The following is a 21,397-nucleotide window of genomic DNA, read 5'->3' as shown; positions in this document are numbered from 1 at the left end:
CATCTCTTCAAGCATTTCAAAGTCACCTGATTTCCTCTTGACCAAATTATTCAAGGTATTGAAAAGTAGTTTCTTCAGCAGAACAAATTCTCTGCTCTTACTTTGAAATTAAAATCATAGGCAAGCACAATTACTTCTGTTGTGTTGGTGGAAGAACCTAATGGCAAATTGTTGGCTGTGATGATTGAATCCATAGCCTGTACGTCAGGTTTCCTTTGAGAAATTGCTGTAGAAGATGCAGCTAGTTCTATACGTTTAATGCAAATGATGTTTTAACACTGTATCCTTTTCTGTCTAGCAACTGGAATTGTTTTGGTAGCCTAGACCTTTTCTCACTACTCTTGACATCCATGTAAATGTGACAATAAGTTAAGGAACTTTCTTAACACGGCTAAGAGGAATGTCAAAGATTTGTTGAATATAGATTATTCATTCAAGTTATGTGGCCAGTAGAACTAAAGGTCATAAATTTCAATAATTATAATTAATTACAAATAAATTTTCTATTGGTTGGCCATATCATTGCTCATGAACATTTTGGGCTCTCTAGCTACCAGCCTGACCTTTGCCCTCAGGCCACTTCCTTTGAGGAAGTTGCGTATATAAGTGCCATGGTCAGTCAAAGGTTAATCATTGAACATTTTTCTGTGTTAGAAGGTGTTTGGCATATCATGTTATCTCAATAATTGTTAATTACATATCTTTTCATTTTCATCTAACTCAGGGGTTCCCAACCATTTGATATGCCATGGAGCCATACCACTAATCGAGGGGTCCTTGGACCCAGGTTGGGAACCCTTGTCCTAAATGAAAGCTGACAGTTTTGCCCTGGTTAAAACTTTACATTGTGTTACAGGCTGGCATGTTTCAACTTATTCCAAAAATAATTGTTTTCAACAGTGTTGAACTAGTTCAGCTTAAACTTCAATTTTACACTGTTGGTAAATCACAAGGAATTAATACCCGACCCTTGCCATAAGCCCAGAAATGCAATTTTAGGTAGTAATTATTTGTAATGGAGTTTATAGACTTGTGAAATGAGCTCTGTGAGACCAAACACAGTGATACAGATATTACTACTAAGCAAGTTGTAAAATGGGTGAATGAGCAGCCTTTTTTTGTCACAGCATGCAAAGTGAAATTTCTGATTGTTGTTACTAAACGCAATGCTTCATTTGATAATAATCCTGCCCCTTGCTTTGGGACATAACATTAAACGTGCCATGTAAATTCAAGACATTGTTACCTCAAAGTCAGAATAGCCATTTAGAAGGTGGAAAATGGCAGCTTTCTGGCTGAGCTTATCACAGTATTTCCAGACTACCTTAATGATAAGGTCTGAGAACTAGAATCTTGGCTGTTTTTCACAACTGATTTCTTTTTTCTGGACTGCATAGGGGCATTGAGTGGGCAAGCCTGACCAGTTTTCTTTCTTTTGCCACCTCGACACCGAATAATCTGGGACTAGTGCGAAATGAAGTGCAGCTGGTTGATCTACCAACAGGTCAGGAGGCAGAATATCTACTTTTCTGATTTTAAGCAATTCTGGAATTTGATGATGAATGAATGGTTACATTTAATTTTGTTCCAAGGCACAAGAACCTTGTGCTTATGAGAAAAATAAAAATTTAAAGAAAATTATAAAATTGTAGCATCTTGATATTGAAATGCAGTTTACGTGAACTCCTCTTAATTACAATCAGAGAGAGAGATTGCTTGTTACGCCACAGGCATTTAGGGCAGCAATGAGGGTCCATCTTTGGGATCTTCCTTCATTGTGTCAGTAGCTTCCTCTCGGTTTTTGCTACTGTTAGTTACGAAAGGCCCGTGTGGAGACCCAGGAATACCCTCGCATTCAGATGTAGAAGGATTCTCCATTGCAGCTTCTGTAACAATTTTGTTTTACCAGTCAGTGTTGTTGGGCCTGAGATGAACTCCTGAACCTAGAGGACTGGTGGACCACCCTTAGTCTGTCCCCTGCTCTTTAGCCGTTTAGTATGGGTGACCCTACCAAGAGCCAAAGCATAAAGCCTTGACTCCAGCCAACATAGCTCTCCAGGTCATTGAAGCACACAAGCCCCCAAACCCTACGACAAGGCCGTGGTCCTCTTGGTGGAATTGCAATCAAAATTTTGGTAAATATAGTTAGTTCCTATAGTACCTGCTCCTGTCTCGGCTGATGAATCCTGTTTACTAAGAGATGGAGTACATTTGATCTCTTGTTAAATAGTGAAATGTAAATAGTTAATGTCTGTCTAGATCCAGGGTCAAGCCCTGAAACACCAGGGTCTGGATTATGGGTTGGATGTTCAGTCATAGCTGAGGTTAGGTTGGGAATGCTGGGGATCGAGATCATGAGTGGCTTTGTGGCCACAATTGAGTCTGGAATGCTTGTTGAAAGGGTTGACTCCTGCATGTTAGTGATGACCACATCATAATTTTAATCACAAGGTCTATGCTCCTTTCCTCATGAATAATGTAGATTTAATGTAAAATTAATGATCATCTTGCTCCTTGTCAGAACTGATGGTTGCTAAAAAATAGCAAATAAATTACCGCTGGACTAAATTTAAATCCAGTCACATCAGATGTAGCTGTCTGTACTCTGAGATTAAATACTCTTGATTCCTTGTTTAAGAGCCATTGGAATTTAAAGTTGCTTATTGCGTTTTCATCTTATTGCCTCATTAATTGTGATGCTACTCAAGAAGCTTTCTCTGGCACTTACTGCCTTTTCTCCATAATCACACTTGTGCTGCCATTGGCATGATTTCTTTGCCACCTCTCCTCCGCTTTCCTCCAATCCTTCACCTCTTTCTTAATTGCCCCACCTATTCTTTTTCTTTTCCTTTCCTACTCTTCTCCCCTTTTCCATCCGGCTCTGCTGCATTTCATCTCCTCCTGTCCAGTTCTGTTTATCAACCAGACAACAGCAATGGTTGACCTGTGCAGTTTTGGTTCTGTTCTTGCTCTGTTAAATTCCTCGTCATTCTTGTATTTTCACTGAGTAATGCTTCAGATTTGATCTAGAGGAATATGAGAGGTATAGACATGCTAAGTAGACAATCTTTTTCCTCTGGGTGAAAATATCAAATGCTAGAAGGCTTAGGTGTAAAGTGAGAGGGTAGAAATGTAAAGGAGCTGTGCATAGTAGGTCGTTGGAGCTAATTTAGAAAATGTGTAGCCTGGGTGGTTGGTGATTGGGTTGAGCTTTTCTCCGATCTTGGCAATGTACTTGAAAATGTTTCGTCGCTGTCTGAGGAGACATTGTCAGTGCACCATTGATTGTGGTATGTCCTCCAAATACCTGGCTCTTATATACTTTTCAATCAATTTTTCAGTATACTTTTACAAACACATAGACCATAACCCTTTTTATGAGCCGATGCGGGCAAAATTCTAGATCACATGCACGAAGTTCACCACAGCTATTCAGCGACGAGACTTCCTGCCCACATCACAACTGAGTTTCAAAATGATGTCCAATCACCTGATTGAAAAGTGTTTAAAGGACAAGTATCCGGTGGATACACCACAATCAACAGGGCACTGATGATGTCTCCTTGCATGGTGACAAAACGTCTGTAAGTAAGTTGCCAAGATTGGAGAACAACTCAACCCAACCACACTAAGTTGTCTTTACACAAAGAGAGGTACAGTTGCAAAACAAAGTTTGTGAACCCTTTGCAATTACCTGGGGTTTTCTGCATTAATTACTCATGAAATGTGGTCTGATCTTCATCTAAGTTACAATAATAGGCAAACATGATCTGTCTAAACTAATAACACACAAACAATTGTACTTCTTCTCATCAATAGAACCATAGAACACTACAGCACAGAAAACAGGCCATTTGGCCCTTCTAGTCTGTGCTGAAACTTTATTCCACTAGTCCCATTGACCTGCACCCAGTCCATAACCCTCCAGACCTCTCCCATCGATATATCTATCCAATTTATTCTTAAAACTTAAGAGTGAGCCTGCATTTACCACAGCAGATGACAGCTCTTTCCACACTCCCACCACTCTCTGAGTGAAGAAGTTCCCCCTAAGCCTTTCCCCTTTCACCCTAAAGCCATGTCCTCTCGTATTTATCTCTCCTAATCTAAGTGGAAAGAGCATACTCACATTTACTCTGTCTATACCCCTCAAAATTTTGTAAACCTCTATCAAATCCCCCCTCATTCTTCTACGCTCCAAGGAAAGTCCTAACCTATTCAATCTTTCCCTGCAACTCAACTCCTGAAGACCTGGCAACATCCTAGTAAATCTTCTCTGCACTCTTTCAATCTTACTGATATCCTTCCTGTAGTTAGGTGACCAGAACTGCACATAATACTCCAAATTTGGTCTCACCAATGTCTTATACAACCTCACTATAACATCCCGACTTCTATATTCAGTACTTTGATTTATGAATGCCAGGATGCCACAAGCCTTCTTTACAACCCTGTCTACTTGTGACGCCACTTTCAGGTAATTATGTATCTGAACTCCCAGATCCCTTTGTTCCTCCGCACTCCTCAGTGCCCTACCATTTACTGTCCCACCTTGATTTGTCCTTCCAAAATGCAACACCTCACACTTGTCTGCATTAAATTCCATCTGCCATTTTCTGGCCCGTTTTTCCAGTTGGTCCAGATCTCTCTGCAAGCTTTGAAAGCCTTCCTTGCTGTCCACAACACCTCCAACCTTAATGTCATCAGCAAACTTGCTGATCCGATTTACCACATTATCATCTAGATCATTGATATAGACAACAAACAACAATGGTCCCAGCACAGATCCCTAAGGGACACCACTAGTTGCAGGCCTTCAGTCTGCGAAGCAATCATCCACTGCCACTCTCTGTCTTCTCCCACACAACCAATTTCAAATCTAGTTTACAACCTCTCCATGGATACCTAGTGTCTGAACCTTCTGAATCAACCTCCCATGTGGGACCTTGTCAAAGGCCTTACTAAACTCCATGTAGACCACATCCACAGCCTTTCCTTCATCTACTTTCTTGGTAACCTCCTCGAAAAACTCTACAAGATTCGTTAAACACGATCTACCACGCACAAAGCCATGCTGACTATCCTTAATCAGCCCTTGGCTGTCCAAATACTTGTATATCCGATCTCTCAGAACACCTTCCAATAATTTACCTACTACTGATGTCAGGCTCACCGGCCTATAATTACCTGGTTTACTGGTACTCCATTTAAACTTTCACAGTCTAGGTTCAAAAAAGTGTGTGAACCTCTGGGGTAATGCTGTCTACAAAAGCTATTTGGAGTCAGGTATTCCAATCAGTGAGATGAGATTGGAGGTGTGGGTTGTAGAAGTGCCCTGCCCTATATAAAAAAAAAGACACACAAAGTCAGGTTACTGACAGAGCCTGCTCTTAAGAAAGATCTGTTTACGTGCACCGTGTCTCAATCACAACAAATTAACGCAGAGAACCAGGTAATTGCAAAGGGTTCACAAACTTCTTGCAATTGTTGGTGCTTGGAATGCACTGGAAGCAAGGTGGTGGAAGCTGATACAATAGCATAGTTTAAGAGATTTTAAGACAGATGCATGAACAGATAGGGAATAGAGGAATACAGACCATAATGCTTCTGATAATTTGGGATTAGTTAGATTTTTATCATGGTTGTAGGCCCTGTTCCCATGCAGTATCAAAGTAAATTTATTATCAAAATACATATATGTCACCATATACAACCCTGAAATTCATTTACTTGTGGGCAAACTCAATAAATGGATAGAATAATAACTATAACAAAATCAATAAAAGACTGCCCAACTTGGTCATTCAACCAGAGTGCAGAAGAAAACAAACTATTATATATTCTCTGTTTTTAACATTTTTTTTCCTTAAGTTCCATTCAATTCTAACCATTTTTTTAAATCTTGCATATTATTAGCAGAATTTCATTGGAGAGTTTATATTGCAGGAAGAAGCAGAGGTGTATAGTTTCTTTCATTGTTAAGGCCATGCAATAATTTCAGAATGTATGTTTATATTCAGAAGTATAAGGTTAAGACTATTTAAAATAATTGTTAAAATATTACAAAATCAAAGTAGATACACAATAATTTATGGGAATAAGTTCATGTAAGCAAAATTAAGTAGCTGAACTTGCCAGCAGCTTTCATTCTAAACTACAAGAACAGAGAACTCCATCCAGATGGATGGAATCACTGTTCCATCAGTCATTTAGCATATCCTCGTTTACATGGGTTCACACAAATTCAGGGCTTGCTTGTGAGTAGCTGAATGCCAGAGGTTTCCTACAGAAAAGCTGATTACACCCAATTCAATGCCATTTTATGGTAATGTGTGGAATTGCATGTATTTGAGCTATAAAATTAAAATCCTCAGCACAGAAGTGTTTATGTTTGGATGTTATTCAAATTGTGCTGTAATTTAAGAATAATGTTAATCTTTTACTAAAATCTTTGTGATGCTATTTCATTACATTACTGTTGATCAGAATATACACTAGGGATGAAGAAATATCACCAGGCAATTGCTGTATTCACTGGTTTTGATCTTATTTTCTGCAAATGATTTTGCTACCCAGGGAGAAGTATTGCATTTAGAGGTGAGAGAAGCAATGATGAACCACCAATAGAAATGATGAAAATATCCCATTTGAAGTAAGTAAGGCTGTGTTACTAAATACATTGTTATTCTCTTAACCATAATCTTAAAAGTCTTCCACCTTCATAGCATTAAAAATTGCACACACGCTCCTTTGCTTTTCTGCCTTTGATACTTAACCTGGGAAATCTTGTTTGGTGATGTTATTGGTAGCCTGAATCTTTGAAAAGACATAATCCAATTTACAGTATTTATATTGAGAATGTAGTCTAGCTTCACTTTTGTGCGTTTAGTCTGGCTATAAGCACAGTTGTTCATACTTTTAATAGCTAGCCAGAGCCTTTCTGGGCTTTCTGCTGAGCTTGATATTGTTAGGGTTCTTAGGCAATTGGCAAAGGCCAATAAGAAGTTGTTAGGCTTAAGCAGAGTGGCCATTGTGAGAGTGGTCATAGTGTGAATGGATAGAGTTCGAGTGGGGAACTGATGCTTTGCTGAGAAGAGGCGGATGCTAGCCTGACGTTTCTGTCAAGTTTCTGTTTCTTTCTTTATTAGTTAGAGCAGGGAGAATGGATTCCAGGGCGGGGATGCAGGAGATCTGGGAGTCCTCCAGGGTCTCTGATTGTTTCAGCTGCAAGAAGGGCATCTGGGTGCAGCTCCTTACGGACCACAATAGGGATCTGGAGCTGGATATCCCATGGCTCACTCAGGACAACAAGGAGGTGATAGGTAGGAGCTACACTGAGGCAGTCACACCTCTAAGTTTCGGTAAGTATATAGCTAGGTGAATGGAGAGAGAATGGGAATAAGCAGACAGTACCCCTGTGGCCGACGTGGCACATGATGATAATGTCCCCAGTGGCATTCCCCGCAGTAACAACTATGCTGCTATGGATACTGTTAGGGGAGGATGACCAACCAGGAGAAAGTTACAGTGACCAGGTTTCTGGCTTTGAGTCTGGCTCTGTGGCTCAGAGGGAAGCAGGGAAAAGAGGAGAGTGGCAGTGATAGGCGATTCAGCAATCAGGAGGTTCTGTGGCTGTGGAAAAAATGTCCCAGTTGGTATATTGTCTTCCAGGTGCCAGGATATACCTCAGATCATATCCACAGCTTTCTTAAGGGGGAGGGTGAGCAGCCAGAAGTCATGGTATATATTGGTACCAAAGACTTGCAGTAGATAGATAAAGGCATGAGATCCTGAATTTAGTAGGTTGGAAGCTAAAAAGCAGGACCTCCAGGGAAGTAATCTCTGGATTGCTGCCTGTGCCACGTGCCAGTGAGGGTGTGAATAGGTTGACAGGATCTTTCATTGTGTGGCAGAAGAACTGGTGCAAGGACTGGTTTCAAATTTGTGGCTGATCTGCATTTCTTTGGGGGAAGGTTTGACCTGTAAAAAAGGGGGCGGGTTACACCTGAACTTGAGGGAGACCTTGCGGGCAGGTTTGCCAGAGAGATAGGGGAGGGTTTAAACTAGACTGGCAGGGGGATGGAAATAAGACTGATAGGTCAGAGGATGGAGCAGTTGGTGTAAAGGTAGATGCAACATGTAGAGAGATTGTGAGGAAGGATCACAGTGGATAGGGCATAAATGCAATCAGTTGGATGGGTTGAAATGTGTCTATTTCAATCCAGGAAGTATAAGGGTGATTAGAGCATGGATAGTACATGGAAATACTGTACACCATTATGGCCATTACAAGGAATTGTCTGTCACAAAGGCAGGAAAGATTGCTGGATGTTCTGGGGTTTAGAATTGGATGGGTTGAAATGTGTCTATTTCAATCCAGGAAGTATAAGGGTGATTAGAGCATGGATAGTACATGGAAATACTGTACACCATTATGGCCATTACAAGGAATTGTCTGTCACAAAGGCAGGAAAGATTGCTGGATGTTCTGGGGTTTAGATGTTTCAGAAGGGACATGGCAGGAGGTAAAACAGGTGAGGAAGTGACGTTGCTAATCGGACATCGTAAGGGGAGGATATCATGGAAGGATTGTCCGCTGAGTCATTATGGGTAGATTTGAAAAACAGGAAGGAAGCAATGACTACTGGTAGTGTTCTATATCCATGCCACCACCCCTCCCCCAAAGCTTTAATGTGATAATGAGGAGCAGATCGCAAGGCAGATTTTGGAAAGGTTTGAAAATAACAGGGTTGTTGTTATGGGTGACTTCAACTGTCCTAATACTGATCGGCATCTCCTCAGTGCAAAAGGTTTAGATGGGGTGGAATTTGTTAAGTGTGTCCAGAAAGATTTCTGGCATGATATGTGGACAGGCCAACTAGGATAGAGGAAATGTACCTGGTCAGGTGGCAGATCTCTCAGTGAGTGTGTATTTCAGAGGCAGTGACCGCAATTCCCTGACCTTTACCATAGCCTTGTGTAGGAATATGAACAAATAGAGTGGGAAAGTATTGAACTGGGGGAGGATAAATTAAGATGCTATTAGATAGAAACTTTGGAGCTTAAATTGGAGGTTGTTTGGGGAGCACTTACTTGGGGTTCTGGATAGGTTTGTCCCACTGGGGAAGGGAAAGGATGGTAGGGTGAAGGTTGACAAGAGATGTTGAACATGTAGTCAAAAGGAAGAAGGAAGAATACTTAAGGTTTTGAAAGCAAGGATTAGATGAGGTTTTAGAGAGTAGTAAGGTTGCCAGGAAGGAGCTTAGGAATGGACTTAAGAAAGTTGGAAGGGGACGTGAGAAGGCCTTTATGTGCAAGATTGGAGAAAACCTCAAGGAGTTCTTCATGCATGTGAAGAACAAGAGGATGACTAGATAGAGGGTTGGACCAATCAGGGATAGAAGAGGAAACATGTGCCTGGAGTCCAGGTTGGGGTGGGTGGGTTTCATGAACGCTTTGTTTCAGTATTCAGCAGTGAGGGGGATCTTAATGAATATGAGGTCCGTTTAAAACAGGCTAATATGCTGGAACATATTGATGTTAAGAAAGAGGATGTGCTGGAACATTTAAAAAATTTAATAGATAATCCTGTGAGCTGGACAAGATATACCTCATGTCACTACAGGAAGCGAGGGAAGAGATTGCAGTGATGATCTTTGTGTATTCACTGGCTATGGGGTAGTACATGAAAATTAGAGGGTGGTAATTGCTATACCTTTGTTCAAGAAAAGTAATAGGGATAATCCTGGGAATTATAGACCAGTGAGTTTTACAGCAGTGGTGGGCAAACTATTGGAGAAGATTCTTACGAGTGTAGTCTGATTAGGGATAATCAGCATGGCTCTGTAAGGAGCAGATCTTAGTAGTGCAGAGGAACAGAGGAATCCTAGGGTCTATGTTCCCACTGAAGACAGAGGGTGATAGTAGATGGAGCATATTCGGCTTCGAGTGCAGTGATCAGCAATGTTCTGCTGGGTTCTGTTCTAGGATCCCTGTTCTTTGTGACTTTCATAAATGACCTGAATGTGGAAGTGGAAGAGTGGGTTAGAAAGTTTGCAGATGACATTGCTGGTGTTTTGGATAGCGTAGAAAGTTGTCAGAGGTTACAATGGCATATTGATAGGTTGCAGAGCTGGACTGAGAAGTGGCAGATGGAGTTCAATCTGGAAAAGAATGAAATGATATACTTTGGAATGTCAAACTTGAAGGCAAAGTACAGGGTTAATGGAAAGATTCTTAGTAGTGTGGAGGAACAGAGGAATCCTGGGGTCTGTGTTCCCATGTCACTATACAAGTTGATAGGGTGGTTAAGAAGGTGTATGGTATATTGGCATTCATTAATCGGGAGCTTGAGTTCAAGAGCCATGGGGTAAATTTGCAGCTGTATAAAGCTCTGGTTCGACCACACTTGAAGTATTGTACTCAGTTCTGTTTGCCTCATAATAGGAAGGAATGGAAGTATTAGAGAGGGATGCAGAAGAGATTTGCCAGGCTGCAGTAGACAGGATGTCTTATGAGGAAAGGCTGAGTGAGCTAGGGCTTTTCTCTTTGGAGTGAAGGAGGATGAGGGGAGACTTGATAGAGTGTGTAAGATTAAAAGAGGCATTGATCGTGTAGACCGCCAGCCTTCTTCCAAGGGCAGAAATAGCTAGTACAAGAAGGCATAAATTTTACATGATTGGAGGAAGGTATTGGGGGGGGGGGGTGTCAGAGATAGGTTTATTCACAGACAGTGGTGGGTGCATGGAATGCCCTGCTAGGTGTGGTGGTAGAGGCAGATCCCTTAGGGACAGTTAAGGGACTCTTCGATAGGTACATGGATGAAAGAAAAATGGAGGGCCGCGTGGGAGGGAAAGGTTTGACTGATCGGAGTAGGTTAAGAGATGAGTACAACTTCATGGGCTGAAGGGCCTGTGCTGTGCTGTGTTCTAGTTATATAATTATTTTGTACTCGGATTCAGGTGATGAGACCCCAGATTCATACACTTGCCCTCATCATGGTTAGATAAATGTTGAGCAAATGTATGGGTACTTAAGCTGAAAAAATATAAAATCTTTTTGCAAACGTCTTTGTGTTAGTGTTAGTAAATCAGTTTATATCATGAATGTTGCTGGAAACACATCAGCCCAATCTAAAAGATGATATATTTGCTTTATTTAGGCAGTTCTTAGTTGTGGTGTTCAGAGACAAGCCATTGGAACTATGGGATATTAGGACATGCACTCTGCTTCGTGAAATGGCGAAGAACTTCCCTGCAGTTACAGCACTGGTATGGCCACACATTGACCCCTGCAATTTGAAAGATTATGTGTGATTGGTCCTATTTTTATGCCTGAATTTGTGATATATAAATGTAACATATTCCCTTTCATGCAGAATTGCTAAGCAGTTTTAGTAAGTTAGTTATTATTAATGAAATCACGTGCTTTTATTTAATTAGGAAGATTTTAAAACTGCCCTGAGGATTGACATCTAGGTTTTATTTTTCTGCATTTCAAAAAATATGCTCAAGTTGCTAGGCAACAGCTAAGACTTGAAACATCTTACATCAAGTTTGTGATCAAATCCAAGTTAACTGATCTCATTATGGGTAGTTGTATGATGCAATAATTAAATTCTTAAAACAGAAAAGGTAAAATCTCATTTCCTGATTTTCATCTAGCTCCTAGTGAACATATTTAATATTGGCAGAGGAATTGCCTGTGATTTCTTCTGACTCTGTCTGGTGAACCACCAATATTGGCATACAGTATTGTCATTTTGTTGGGATTTATTTATTCATTGAGATGCAGCATAGAATAGACCCTTCCTGACCTTTGGACCACGCCACCCAACCATCCCCCAATTTAATCCTACCTAATAATGGGACAATGTACAAAGACCGATTAACCTACCAACCAGTATATCTTTGGCCTGTGGGGGGAAACCAGAGCACTCGGAGGAAACCCATGTGCTCATGGGGAGAATATGCAAACTCCTTATAGGCAATGGCAGGAATTGAATCTGGGTCGCTGGTACTGTAAAAGCATTGTTCTGGAGTGCGAATGACAACCCACTGCACAAACCATGAAAGAACGGATGCCTTTTTGGAGGAGTAGGAGCGAAATATAATTGACAGAAGTCAACAAGGAATAAGACTTAAAACACATGCATGTGGCAATGCTTGGGAATTTGATTTGTGATTTAATTGGTTAATATTTCGTGTCTTTTTTTTTGAAATGTGATCATTGTTCTTAGCCTCAGGATTGCAGTGAAAATTCTTTACGAAGTATTTATTGTAATTGTGGTGAAAACTACCTTCTTTGTAGATTTTCTTCTCTGTATTACTTGACATAATTAATATGTCATCTCATAACTGCTGATGATGAAGTGTAGGTAGGAGAAATAGTCAATTCCAGCAAAAGAACAGGCTGTACAAGAGAGAGATATCAAAAGATGGTTATCGGAAATTATGGTGACCATAAATGGGCAGTATAACTACTACAGACACTTCAAATCAATTTTAGGAAAAAGGCGACTTGAAAGGCTACTTAAGAATGCATTTCAAGAATGATAAATTGAATTAATTTAATACAATAAGTTGTATAAGGGAAACAATATCCGAAGGAGATTTAGAGTGCTGAACAGTGAGGGCAAAAAACAAGCAAATAATTAAGCCCATATTGGAATGGAAAATTATGGTTTGGAAAGTAATAAACAGTCGAAACAAATAGTTTTTAAAGTGATAACCGACACTCAAAATAGTTGGAAAAATGCCAAAAGCAGTGTAAAACAATTAAAAGCAAAAAGAATCAATCCAAATGAAGAAAGTATAAGGAAACAAGCAGCAAGTGATTAAAGTTAAAAACGTATGCTGAAGCTGTAAGGATTAATTAGGTGGGGAAAAAACAAAAGGATTTCCTGGAATTGTCTCCTGAGATATGTATGTAATAGTTATGTTACGTGATGAAGGTGAGAAGCTGGGAAAAAGGACTTATATATTTTTCTTTGAAAGTAGATTAAAGTGGGTTGCAAATGTAAAATACAGGAACATAAACTTGGAGTTTACAGTGACAACAGGTTAAGGATTTTCATGTGTGGGGTTTACTGTTGAAACCTTAGTTACTTTACTGATTCTGTTTTCCTTTATACTTCAAGCACTATACTAATATTTTCCTTCAGAAATAAGGGAAATTGGTAGAATTGTTGAAAATTTCCTATATTAATGAAGTAACTTCACTCCAAAATACCCATATAATCTGAAGTTTTGTTGCATGCAGCTTAGATGTTTTCACTGGTACATTCATAATTAGTAATTACCCACAAAAAATGTAGGTATATGGATTGTAATTCCTTCAAAATAATTCAAAATGTAAGTGATTGAAATTGTGTTATATTCCGTGATATTTCTATTTTTACCATAATCTTGTAAGTATGTCTAAATCCAGGGCAGGCCTAGACTATTATCAACATTAGTTATTACTCAGGAATTCCCTGTAGTGTGAACAGGAGTTAGATCTTGTACAATTATAACCAATGTGTATGCTAAGCATGGCTCATAGCTGGAAAGCAGATTTAAGATAATAATATACTACCGCAACATAGTTCTGCAAATCAAAAAACTACAGGTGGTGGAAATCTGAAATGAAAGGTTTGGAAATAATCAAAGTAGGGCAGAATTCTCTGGTGAAAAGCAGTTAACATTTCAGATCATTTACCTATCATCAGAATTTTTGTTTTTTTAGAATGCAACCCTCTGGCAAATTTAAAAATGTCTACTCTTCAGTTTACTCTTCAGTAAATGATTAATAGTGCTCTCGATCATGGGTCCCCAGTTATCTTGCTGCTTATTTCTCACCAACTATCAGTGACAAAAATCACTACTTTTGAACACAAACACACACTTCTGGTGCTTTAAGCACAGTGTAGTGTCTAACTATCACACAAGTGCACACAACTTACACTAGTCAGAAACTGTTCAGCAACAGTATCCTGCCCAATTAAGCAGCATAGCACCCCAATATCATTCTTTAAGAGTTATCCCAAATAAGTGGCTGCCACGATTAACTGATGATCCAATTAACCGGAATCTGCCTTGTATATGTTTAGAAACACCAAAATTGGAGCAGAAGTAGGCTTTTTAGATCTGCTTCTCAATTCATTACAATTAAATACTTCAGGCAGTGACGCACAGCAGTTTGGTGCTTTGAGCAGCGGCCAGTCAGCGATGAGGACTGATTGGCAAGAACAAATCAAAGTGAGGCAGGGGTAAGTGTAGCAGCTACCGTTGCATTGGACAGAGTTAGAGCTGGGATTTTGAAGCTTAGCTCTTTGAGGCTTCAGTCAGAGAAAGCAAAAAGATGTAAGTAGATTTTTTTCTCCACAGTTTATTGATTGCTTTTCCTTCTTTATATTTGCTCAGTCAGAACACTAGGGATATCAGGCAGGATAGTTGAATGCTCCTCTTGTGGGATGTGGGATGACAGGGAGACCTTCAGTGTCCCTGATGATACACCAGCAAAACTATGCGTCCAGCTACAGCTTCTAACACTCAGTGTTAAGGAATTGAAACTGAGACTGGATGAACTTCGGATTGTTCAGGAGGCTCGGGGTGATAGATAGAACATATAGAGAGGTACGAGGGCTGATTGATAAGTTCGTGGCCTAGGTAGAAGGAAATGAGTTCTTAACTTCAAACTTGCTACATAATCACTCAAAGAGTTGAACTGCACGTGCATGTAACAAGAGCGTCTTGGACCTCCAGGTGTTCCACAGCAGGGGTGATTGATAAATTCGTGGCCTAGGGTAGAAGGCGATGAGTTATAAAGCTCTGGTTACATGCACGTGCAGTTCAACTCTGAATGAAAATGCAGAAAGTTTGAAGTTAATAACTCATCTCCTTCTATCTTAGGCCATGAACTTATCAATCACCCCTGCTGTGGACCACTTCTGGAGGTCCAAGACACTGACTTCTACAAAGAAGGGATCGGTATGCTCCACGACCGCTGGACTAAGTGTGTAAATGTAGGAAAAATAAATGTGCTAGGTTTTCTAAAATTGACTCCTTCTACCTTGGGCCACGAACTTATCAATCACCCCTCGTAGTTACACCCAAGGTGTAGGACACAGGAAACTGGCTGACAGTCAGGAAGGGGAAAGGGGTTAAGGAGCCTGTGCAGAGTACCCCTGTTTCTATTCTCCTCAACAACAGGTATACCACTTTGGATACTGTTGCGGGGAGGCGGGGGGATGACCTTTGGTGAGGAAAGTCACAGTGGTCAGATCTCTGGCACTGAGTCTGGCTTTGTGACGCAGAAGGGAAGTGGGGAGAAGAGGCGAGCTGTGGTGATAGGGGATTCATTAGTTAGGGGAACAGAAAAGAGATTCCATGGACGAGAACAAGATTACTGGATGATATGTTGCCTCCTAGGTGCCAGGGTTTGGGACATCTCAGATCTCATCCTCAACATTCTTAAGTGGGAAGGTGGGCATCCAGAGGTCATGGTCCATAGAGGTACCAATGACATGGGTAGAAAGAGTGACGAGGTTCTGCAAAGTGAGTTCAGGGAGTTAGGTGCAGGATCTCCAGGGTTGTGATCTCAGGATTGCTACCTGTGCCACGTACTAGTGAAGTCAAAAGTGGAAGATTATACAGTTTAGCACATGAGTAGGAGTTGGCGTAAGAGGAATGACACACGATTTTCAGATCACTGGGCTCTCTTTCAGGGAAGGTAGGACCTGTACAGAAGGGACAGTTTGCACCTGAACTGGAGGGGGTCTAATATGCTGGTAGGAAAGTTTGCTAGCACTGCAGGGGGATGGGAACCAGAGTGCCAGGATAGATAGCAAACATGTCGTGGAGAAGATGTTGTTAAGAACTCAGACAAAGTCAGGAATCAAAAGATTGAGCATGGTGCGACTAATGTCCCGAGCTGTATATACTTCAATGCAAGAAGTATTGTAGGAAACGCAGATGTGTTCAGGACATGTATCAACACCTGGAATTATGATATTGTAACCATTTGTGTGACTTGGTTGTAGGAGGGGCAGGACTGGCAGCTCAATATTCTGGGGTTCCGTTGTTTTAGGCCTGACAGAACAGGAGGAATTAAAGGGGGAGGGGTGGCGTTACTAGTCAGGGAACATGTCACAGCAGTGCTCAGTTAGGACAGATTGGTGAACTCGTCTAGTGAGGTGCTGTGAGTGGAACTGAGGAATATGAAAAGCATGACCACGTTAATGGGGCTATATTACAGACCACTCAACAGTCCACAGGATTTAGAGGAACAAATTTGTAGAGAGATTGCAGACTTTTGCAAGAAACATAAAGGTTGTTATAGTAGGTGATTTTAACTTTCTACATATTGACTGCGACTCCCATATTGTAAAAGGACTAGATGGGATAGAGGTTGTCAAATATGTTCAGGAAAGTTTCCTTAATCGGTATGTAGAAGTCACAACGAGAGTGTAGGATACTTAATCTGCTATTTGGGAATGAGACAGGGCAGGTTACAGAGGTTTGTGTTTGGGAATACCTTGCATCTAGTGATCATAATGCCATTAGTAAATATGGAAAAAAAGGTAGGTCTGGTCCTTGAGTTGAGATCCTAAATTGGAGTCCAGGGAAGAGAGACAAAGCAGCATCCCTATACATATTACAGAAGAGATGTTTGCTATCTTGAGGCAAATTTGGGTGGATAAATCCCAGGCCCCGACAAGGTATTCCTTCAGACCCTGTGGGAGGCAAGTACAGAAATTTAAATCATTCTTCATAACAGGTGAGGTACTGGAGGATTGGAGGATAGCTGTTGTTCTGTTGTTTAAGGAAGATTTTAAGGAATATCTTAAATGTGAAGAGAGGGGAAAGTGGAAAGATTTAGGAAGGAAATTTCTGAGCTTCAGGTCCAAACAAATAATGCAGGTATGAGGAGAAGAATGAAAATTATTTAAAGGTGTGGCACTGTACAGATCTAGAATTGTTGCATGTGCGAAGTGAAAAATCAGTGGAATTCAGACCATAAAACATAGGAGCAGAATTAGGCTAATCAGCCCATTGAGTCTGCTGTGTCATTTCATTATGGCTGATCACGGATCCCATTCAACCCCATACACCCGCCCTCTCACCATATCACTTGATGCCCCAACCAATCAGGAAACAGTTAACTTCCGCTTTGAATATACCCTCCACTGTAGTCTGTGGCAAAGCACATTCCACAGAATCACCACTCTTTGACTAAAAGAAATTCCTGCTTACTTCTGTTCTAAAAAGGTCGCACCTCACTTTTGAGGCTGTGTCCGTTCATTCTGGATACCGCCACCAGAGGAAATATCCTCTCCACATCCATCCTATATAGTCCTTTCAACATTTGGCAGGTTTCAATGAGACCCCATGCATTCTTCTAAATTCCAGTGAGTACTGGCCCAAAGCTGCCAAACGCTCCTCATATGTTAACCCCTTCATTCCCAGAATCATCTTCGTGATCTTCTTTGGATTCTCTTCAATGACAATGTATCCCTTCTGAGATAAGGGGCCCAAAACTGTTGACAATACTCATATGTTGACAAAAAGTATGATCTGACTAATGTCTTATAAAGCTTCAGTTTTATCTCTTTGTTTTTATATTCTATTTCCCTTGAAATAAATGCCAACATTGCATTTGCCACCTTTACCACAGACTCAACCTGTGAGTTAACCTTCTGGGGGTCTTGTACGAGGACTCTTAAGTCCCTCTGCACCTCTGATGTTTGAATTTCTCCCCATTCAGATAATAGTCTGCACTACTGTTCCTTTCACCAAAATGCATTATCATACATTTCCCAACCTGTATTCTATCTGCCACTTTTTTGCCCATTCTTCTAATTTGTCTAAGTCCTGCTGCAAACACATTGCTTCCTCAATGTACAGTCATGTACGTTGCATTTTTCTAATGTTGATTATAATAGTTTGCCTGGAAATTTTGAATGTATTGTTTTTGAGTATAAAATATTGTTGCATGTGTACCTAATTTTGATTGAAAACAATTTGATAGTGATATTTTAAAAAAACAACTTTATTAGGCTGTCTTAAATAATGTCATGTACATGTTTTAGAAACAGTGGCACATTCCTGAGAGGCTCTAATTGAATTTCTCGCAGCTGTTGGCACTTAGACATACAGCTGTGGCCTTATCAGCCAGTCCTTAAATGCACACATGTACAACATCAGCAATGCTCTCCCAGTTACTTGAGATTGCTTTTCAATCCATCATCCGGAGATTGCCAATGTGGCCACTGCTAGGAGCAGTATTCTTTGCACTGTTGACTGGTATTGCAAATGCTATAATCTCATGATTTCCAAGGTGAGTTCTCGCCATATAAAATTTCTTCATGTGCAGTGCATTTCTTCACTTCCATTCACGTTCTGCTCAAACCTTTCATAAGATTGCATTTCCCTCTCCCTCACCCTCTCCATTGCCCACACAATTTGTTTCTGCCCCCTTTCTCCTCTTTCTTCCTTGCTATATCACTGCTGCTTTGTCATTAACTCTTTCTTCCTCCCTTGCCATACTACCCTTCTGCCATCACCACGTCATCCTCCCTGCCCCCACCCTTTCACTCTTTTCTACCTCACTTCCTCGCACTCACTTCTACCCAGCAGCTCACACACTTACACTGATACGTCCATATATTGTATCCCAACATTCAGCCACTTGCATGCATGCTCTAAACTATTTCACACAACCATCAAAGCAGGGTGCATGTCATCACTCAAGAACTATTCAACTTTCCCTTCAGTGTCGGCAAAATAAAAGAGCTGGCCGTTGACTTTAGGAAGTGGGGTGGCACATGCTCCTGTTTACATTTGCAGTGCTGAGGACAAGCGGATTGAGAGATTCAGGTTCCTAGGAGCAAACATAACCGATGCCTGTCCTGGTCCAGCCGTGTATATGTCACAGCCAGGAAATCTCAGCGGTGCCCCTACTTCCAAAAGAGACTAAAGAAATTCGGCTTGTCCCTTTGAACCTTGTTTTTATACAGGTGCACTATAGAAAGCATCCTATCTGGATGAAGTACAACTTGGTATAGCAATTGTACTGCCTAAAACCCTTGGAGAGTTGTGGACACAACTCAGCACATTATGGTAACCAGCCTCCCCTCCTTGAGAGGCTGTAAGTGCCCAGGCCCAGCTTGAATCACATGCATTTCCTATTCTGGAATAATGAATATCAAATGCCTCATGTAACATTGAATAGTTTGTGATTTGAGAAATACATTAGTAGGTGCTGACGAAGGGTCTCGGCCTGAAACGTCGACTGCACCTCTTCCTACAGATGCTGCCTGGCCTGCTGCGTTCACCAGCAACTTTGATGTGTGTTGCTTGAATTTCCAGTATCTGCAGAATTCCTGTTGTTTTAGTAAGTGCATATATAAGGTTTCAGATGTGAATGAGGACTTATAGAAATGTAGCTTGTATAGATAATGCTCCTCCAAGATATATTCATAAGTTGGTGGCTCCCTATTAAATCCAGCTGGGTAAAGTATTGGGTGCCAATAACTTACATGCTTTTTCTGAAACATTCCTCATGGGAGCTCTCTGTTACCTGTCTATGTCATCTAGGTGTTGGCAAATGGTCATTGGAAGGCAGTTTTAATGGTAACAATGCACTTGAAGATTTTTATTTATTTAGAGCTGACGTGCGGAATAGGTCCTTCCGGCATTTGAGTTGCATCGCCCAGCAACTCCTGATTTAACCCTAGCCTATTCACGAGACAAGTTGCCAATTGAAGTTGCTGCAATTGACCAATTAACATAATATGTGCAGAAGAGTTGGTGTGAGTAGCGTGCAGTTTAAGTAGCAAGTAGAAAGGTGCGCTACAGTCTGGCAATAAACACAGATTCAATATCATTGGCTCTTCACTGTTTTTTTAGAGCCTTTAATGTTTTTAAGATCCATTCTTGTAGATAAATAGTGACTGGTGTTTGTCACGGTGACGTGTTGGAAAGTCTTTCTGAAGAAGAATTTTGGGCCTTTTCTCTTCCATTGCTAGGATGAGTCTTGATTCTTGAAAAGAAAGTTAGAGAGCTTGAAACACTCACCCAGAATGAGTGATTGGCGGCTCCAATTGACACTTCCGGAAACATGCTTCCAATTTCCTTACTCAGTGTTAGCATAAGCCAGATTTATTATTACTGACATGAAATTTGTTGTTTTGTGACAGCATAAAGTGCAAAGATATAAAATTGCAATAAATTACAGAAATAAATAAATAAATAGTGCAAAACGAAGGACTAAATGGTAGTATTCATAGACCATTCAGAAATCAGATGTTGAAGGTAGGAATCTGTTTCTGAAGTATTAAATGTGGGTCTTCAGGCTGCTGTACATCCTCCCTGAAAAGAGGGCATGCCTCAGATGGTGAGGATCCTTAGTGGTGGAGGCCACTTTTTTTTCACAACAACTTTTTGGGCATTATATAGATGAATTTCTATATCATTAATTATAGAAGCTTGTTGGGGAATGAGCAGGAAGTGACCCACTTTTGAAAGAAATTTGGGGAAAATTGCAGATGATTGTTATTTCGTGGTTTTAAGAAAAGACTGGGTAAATGGAAGAAGAAATACAGAAGAGGGAAAGGTGAAGTTGTGTTTTTATATTGTCATGTGTGACGCCAAGCAGAGCTACCGGTCGGATGATGCTAATGAGAGAGATAACGGAAGACAATGGAGAAACATTCAAAATGCTAATAAGAGAGAAGAGAGAGATAAACGAGAAAGCAACATAGTTCAGATATTGACAGGCTGTTTGCTTTGAACCTGAACTATCTGAAGTTTGATGGACAGGTGATACCCCAGCAGGGGGATAAAAAGAGCAGGTTTGCTAAGGCACGACACGCCAGGAGACCCTGGAAAGAGCAGTGTGCCCCCACAAGTTGGTGAGAGTTTGGAGGACCGGTTCGCGGGAATCGGTCAAGAGGCTCACAGGGTGTAAAGGTACGATCGGTGGGAACCTGGGGTGTGTGTCCACCCTTGCCTGGGTGCCGGGGTCACCGGGGAAGAACGATCGTATCCGGAACGGAGGGGTCACAGTCGGTGACCACAGCGAGATCAGAAGACATCAAAAGGTCTGCCCGAAACCAACTGCATCTCTCACTCTCTCTCTCTCTCTCTCTCCCCAACGGTACAACAACAGCGATTACTTTGAACTGCACTAAACTGAACTGAACTCTGCTTCACTTAAGACTGATCATTTTACCCCTAGACTGCGATAGAGCTTGGTTGATTCCTATTACCCTATTTGTGTGTATATGTGTGTATTATCATTGTTAACCTGTTACATTTATATCCTTACAATTAGTGTACTGTATTACTTATCTCTTTAATAAAACTTTATTAGTTCCTAGTAATCACAGACTCCAATGAGCGTTCCATTTCTGCTG

At 40.8% G+C, this 21,397-nt stretch overlaps 1 protein-coding gene across 2 annotated transcripts in view; it reads left to right on the top strand.

The window, feature by feature from the left end:
* The window catches only part of wdr11 (WD repeat domain 11), a 144,438-nt gene that overhangs the window by 66,905 nt on the left and 56,136 nt on the right, over positions 1-21,397 (top strand). For both annotated transcript variants that reach the window (XM_063071922.1, XM_063071923.1), the window contains 3 exons: positions 1,398-1,504; positions 6,577-6,652; positions 11,162-11,270. In XM_063071922.1, the coding sequence (XP_062927992.1) occupies positions 1,398-1,504; positions 6,577-6,652; positions 11,162-11,270 (292 nt within the window). The remainder of the gene's footprint in view (positions 1-1,397; positions 1,505-6,576; positions 6,653-11,161; positions 11,271-21,397) is intronic.

Source organism: Mobula hypostoma, chromosome 19 (assembly GCF_963921235.1).
Source record: "Mobula hypostoma chromosome 19, sMobHyp1.1, whole genome shotgun sequence".
Lineage (NCBI taxonomy): Eukaryota > Metazoa > Chordata > Chondrichthyes > Myliobatiformes > Myliobatidae > Mobula > Mobula hypostoma.
Note: the sequence above shows the minus strand (reverse complement) of the source record. Positions and strands in the feature narration are given on the sequence as shown.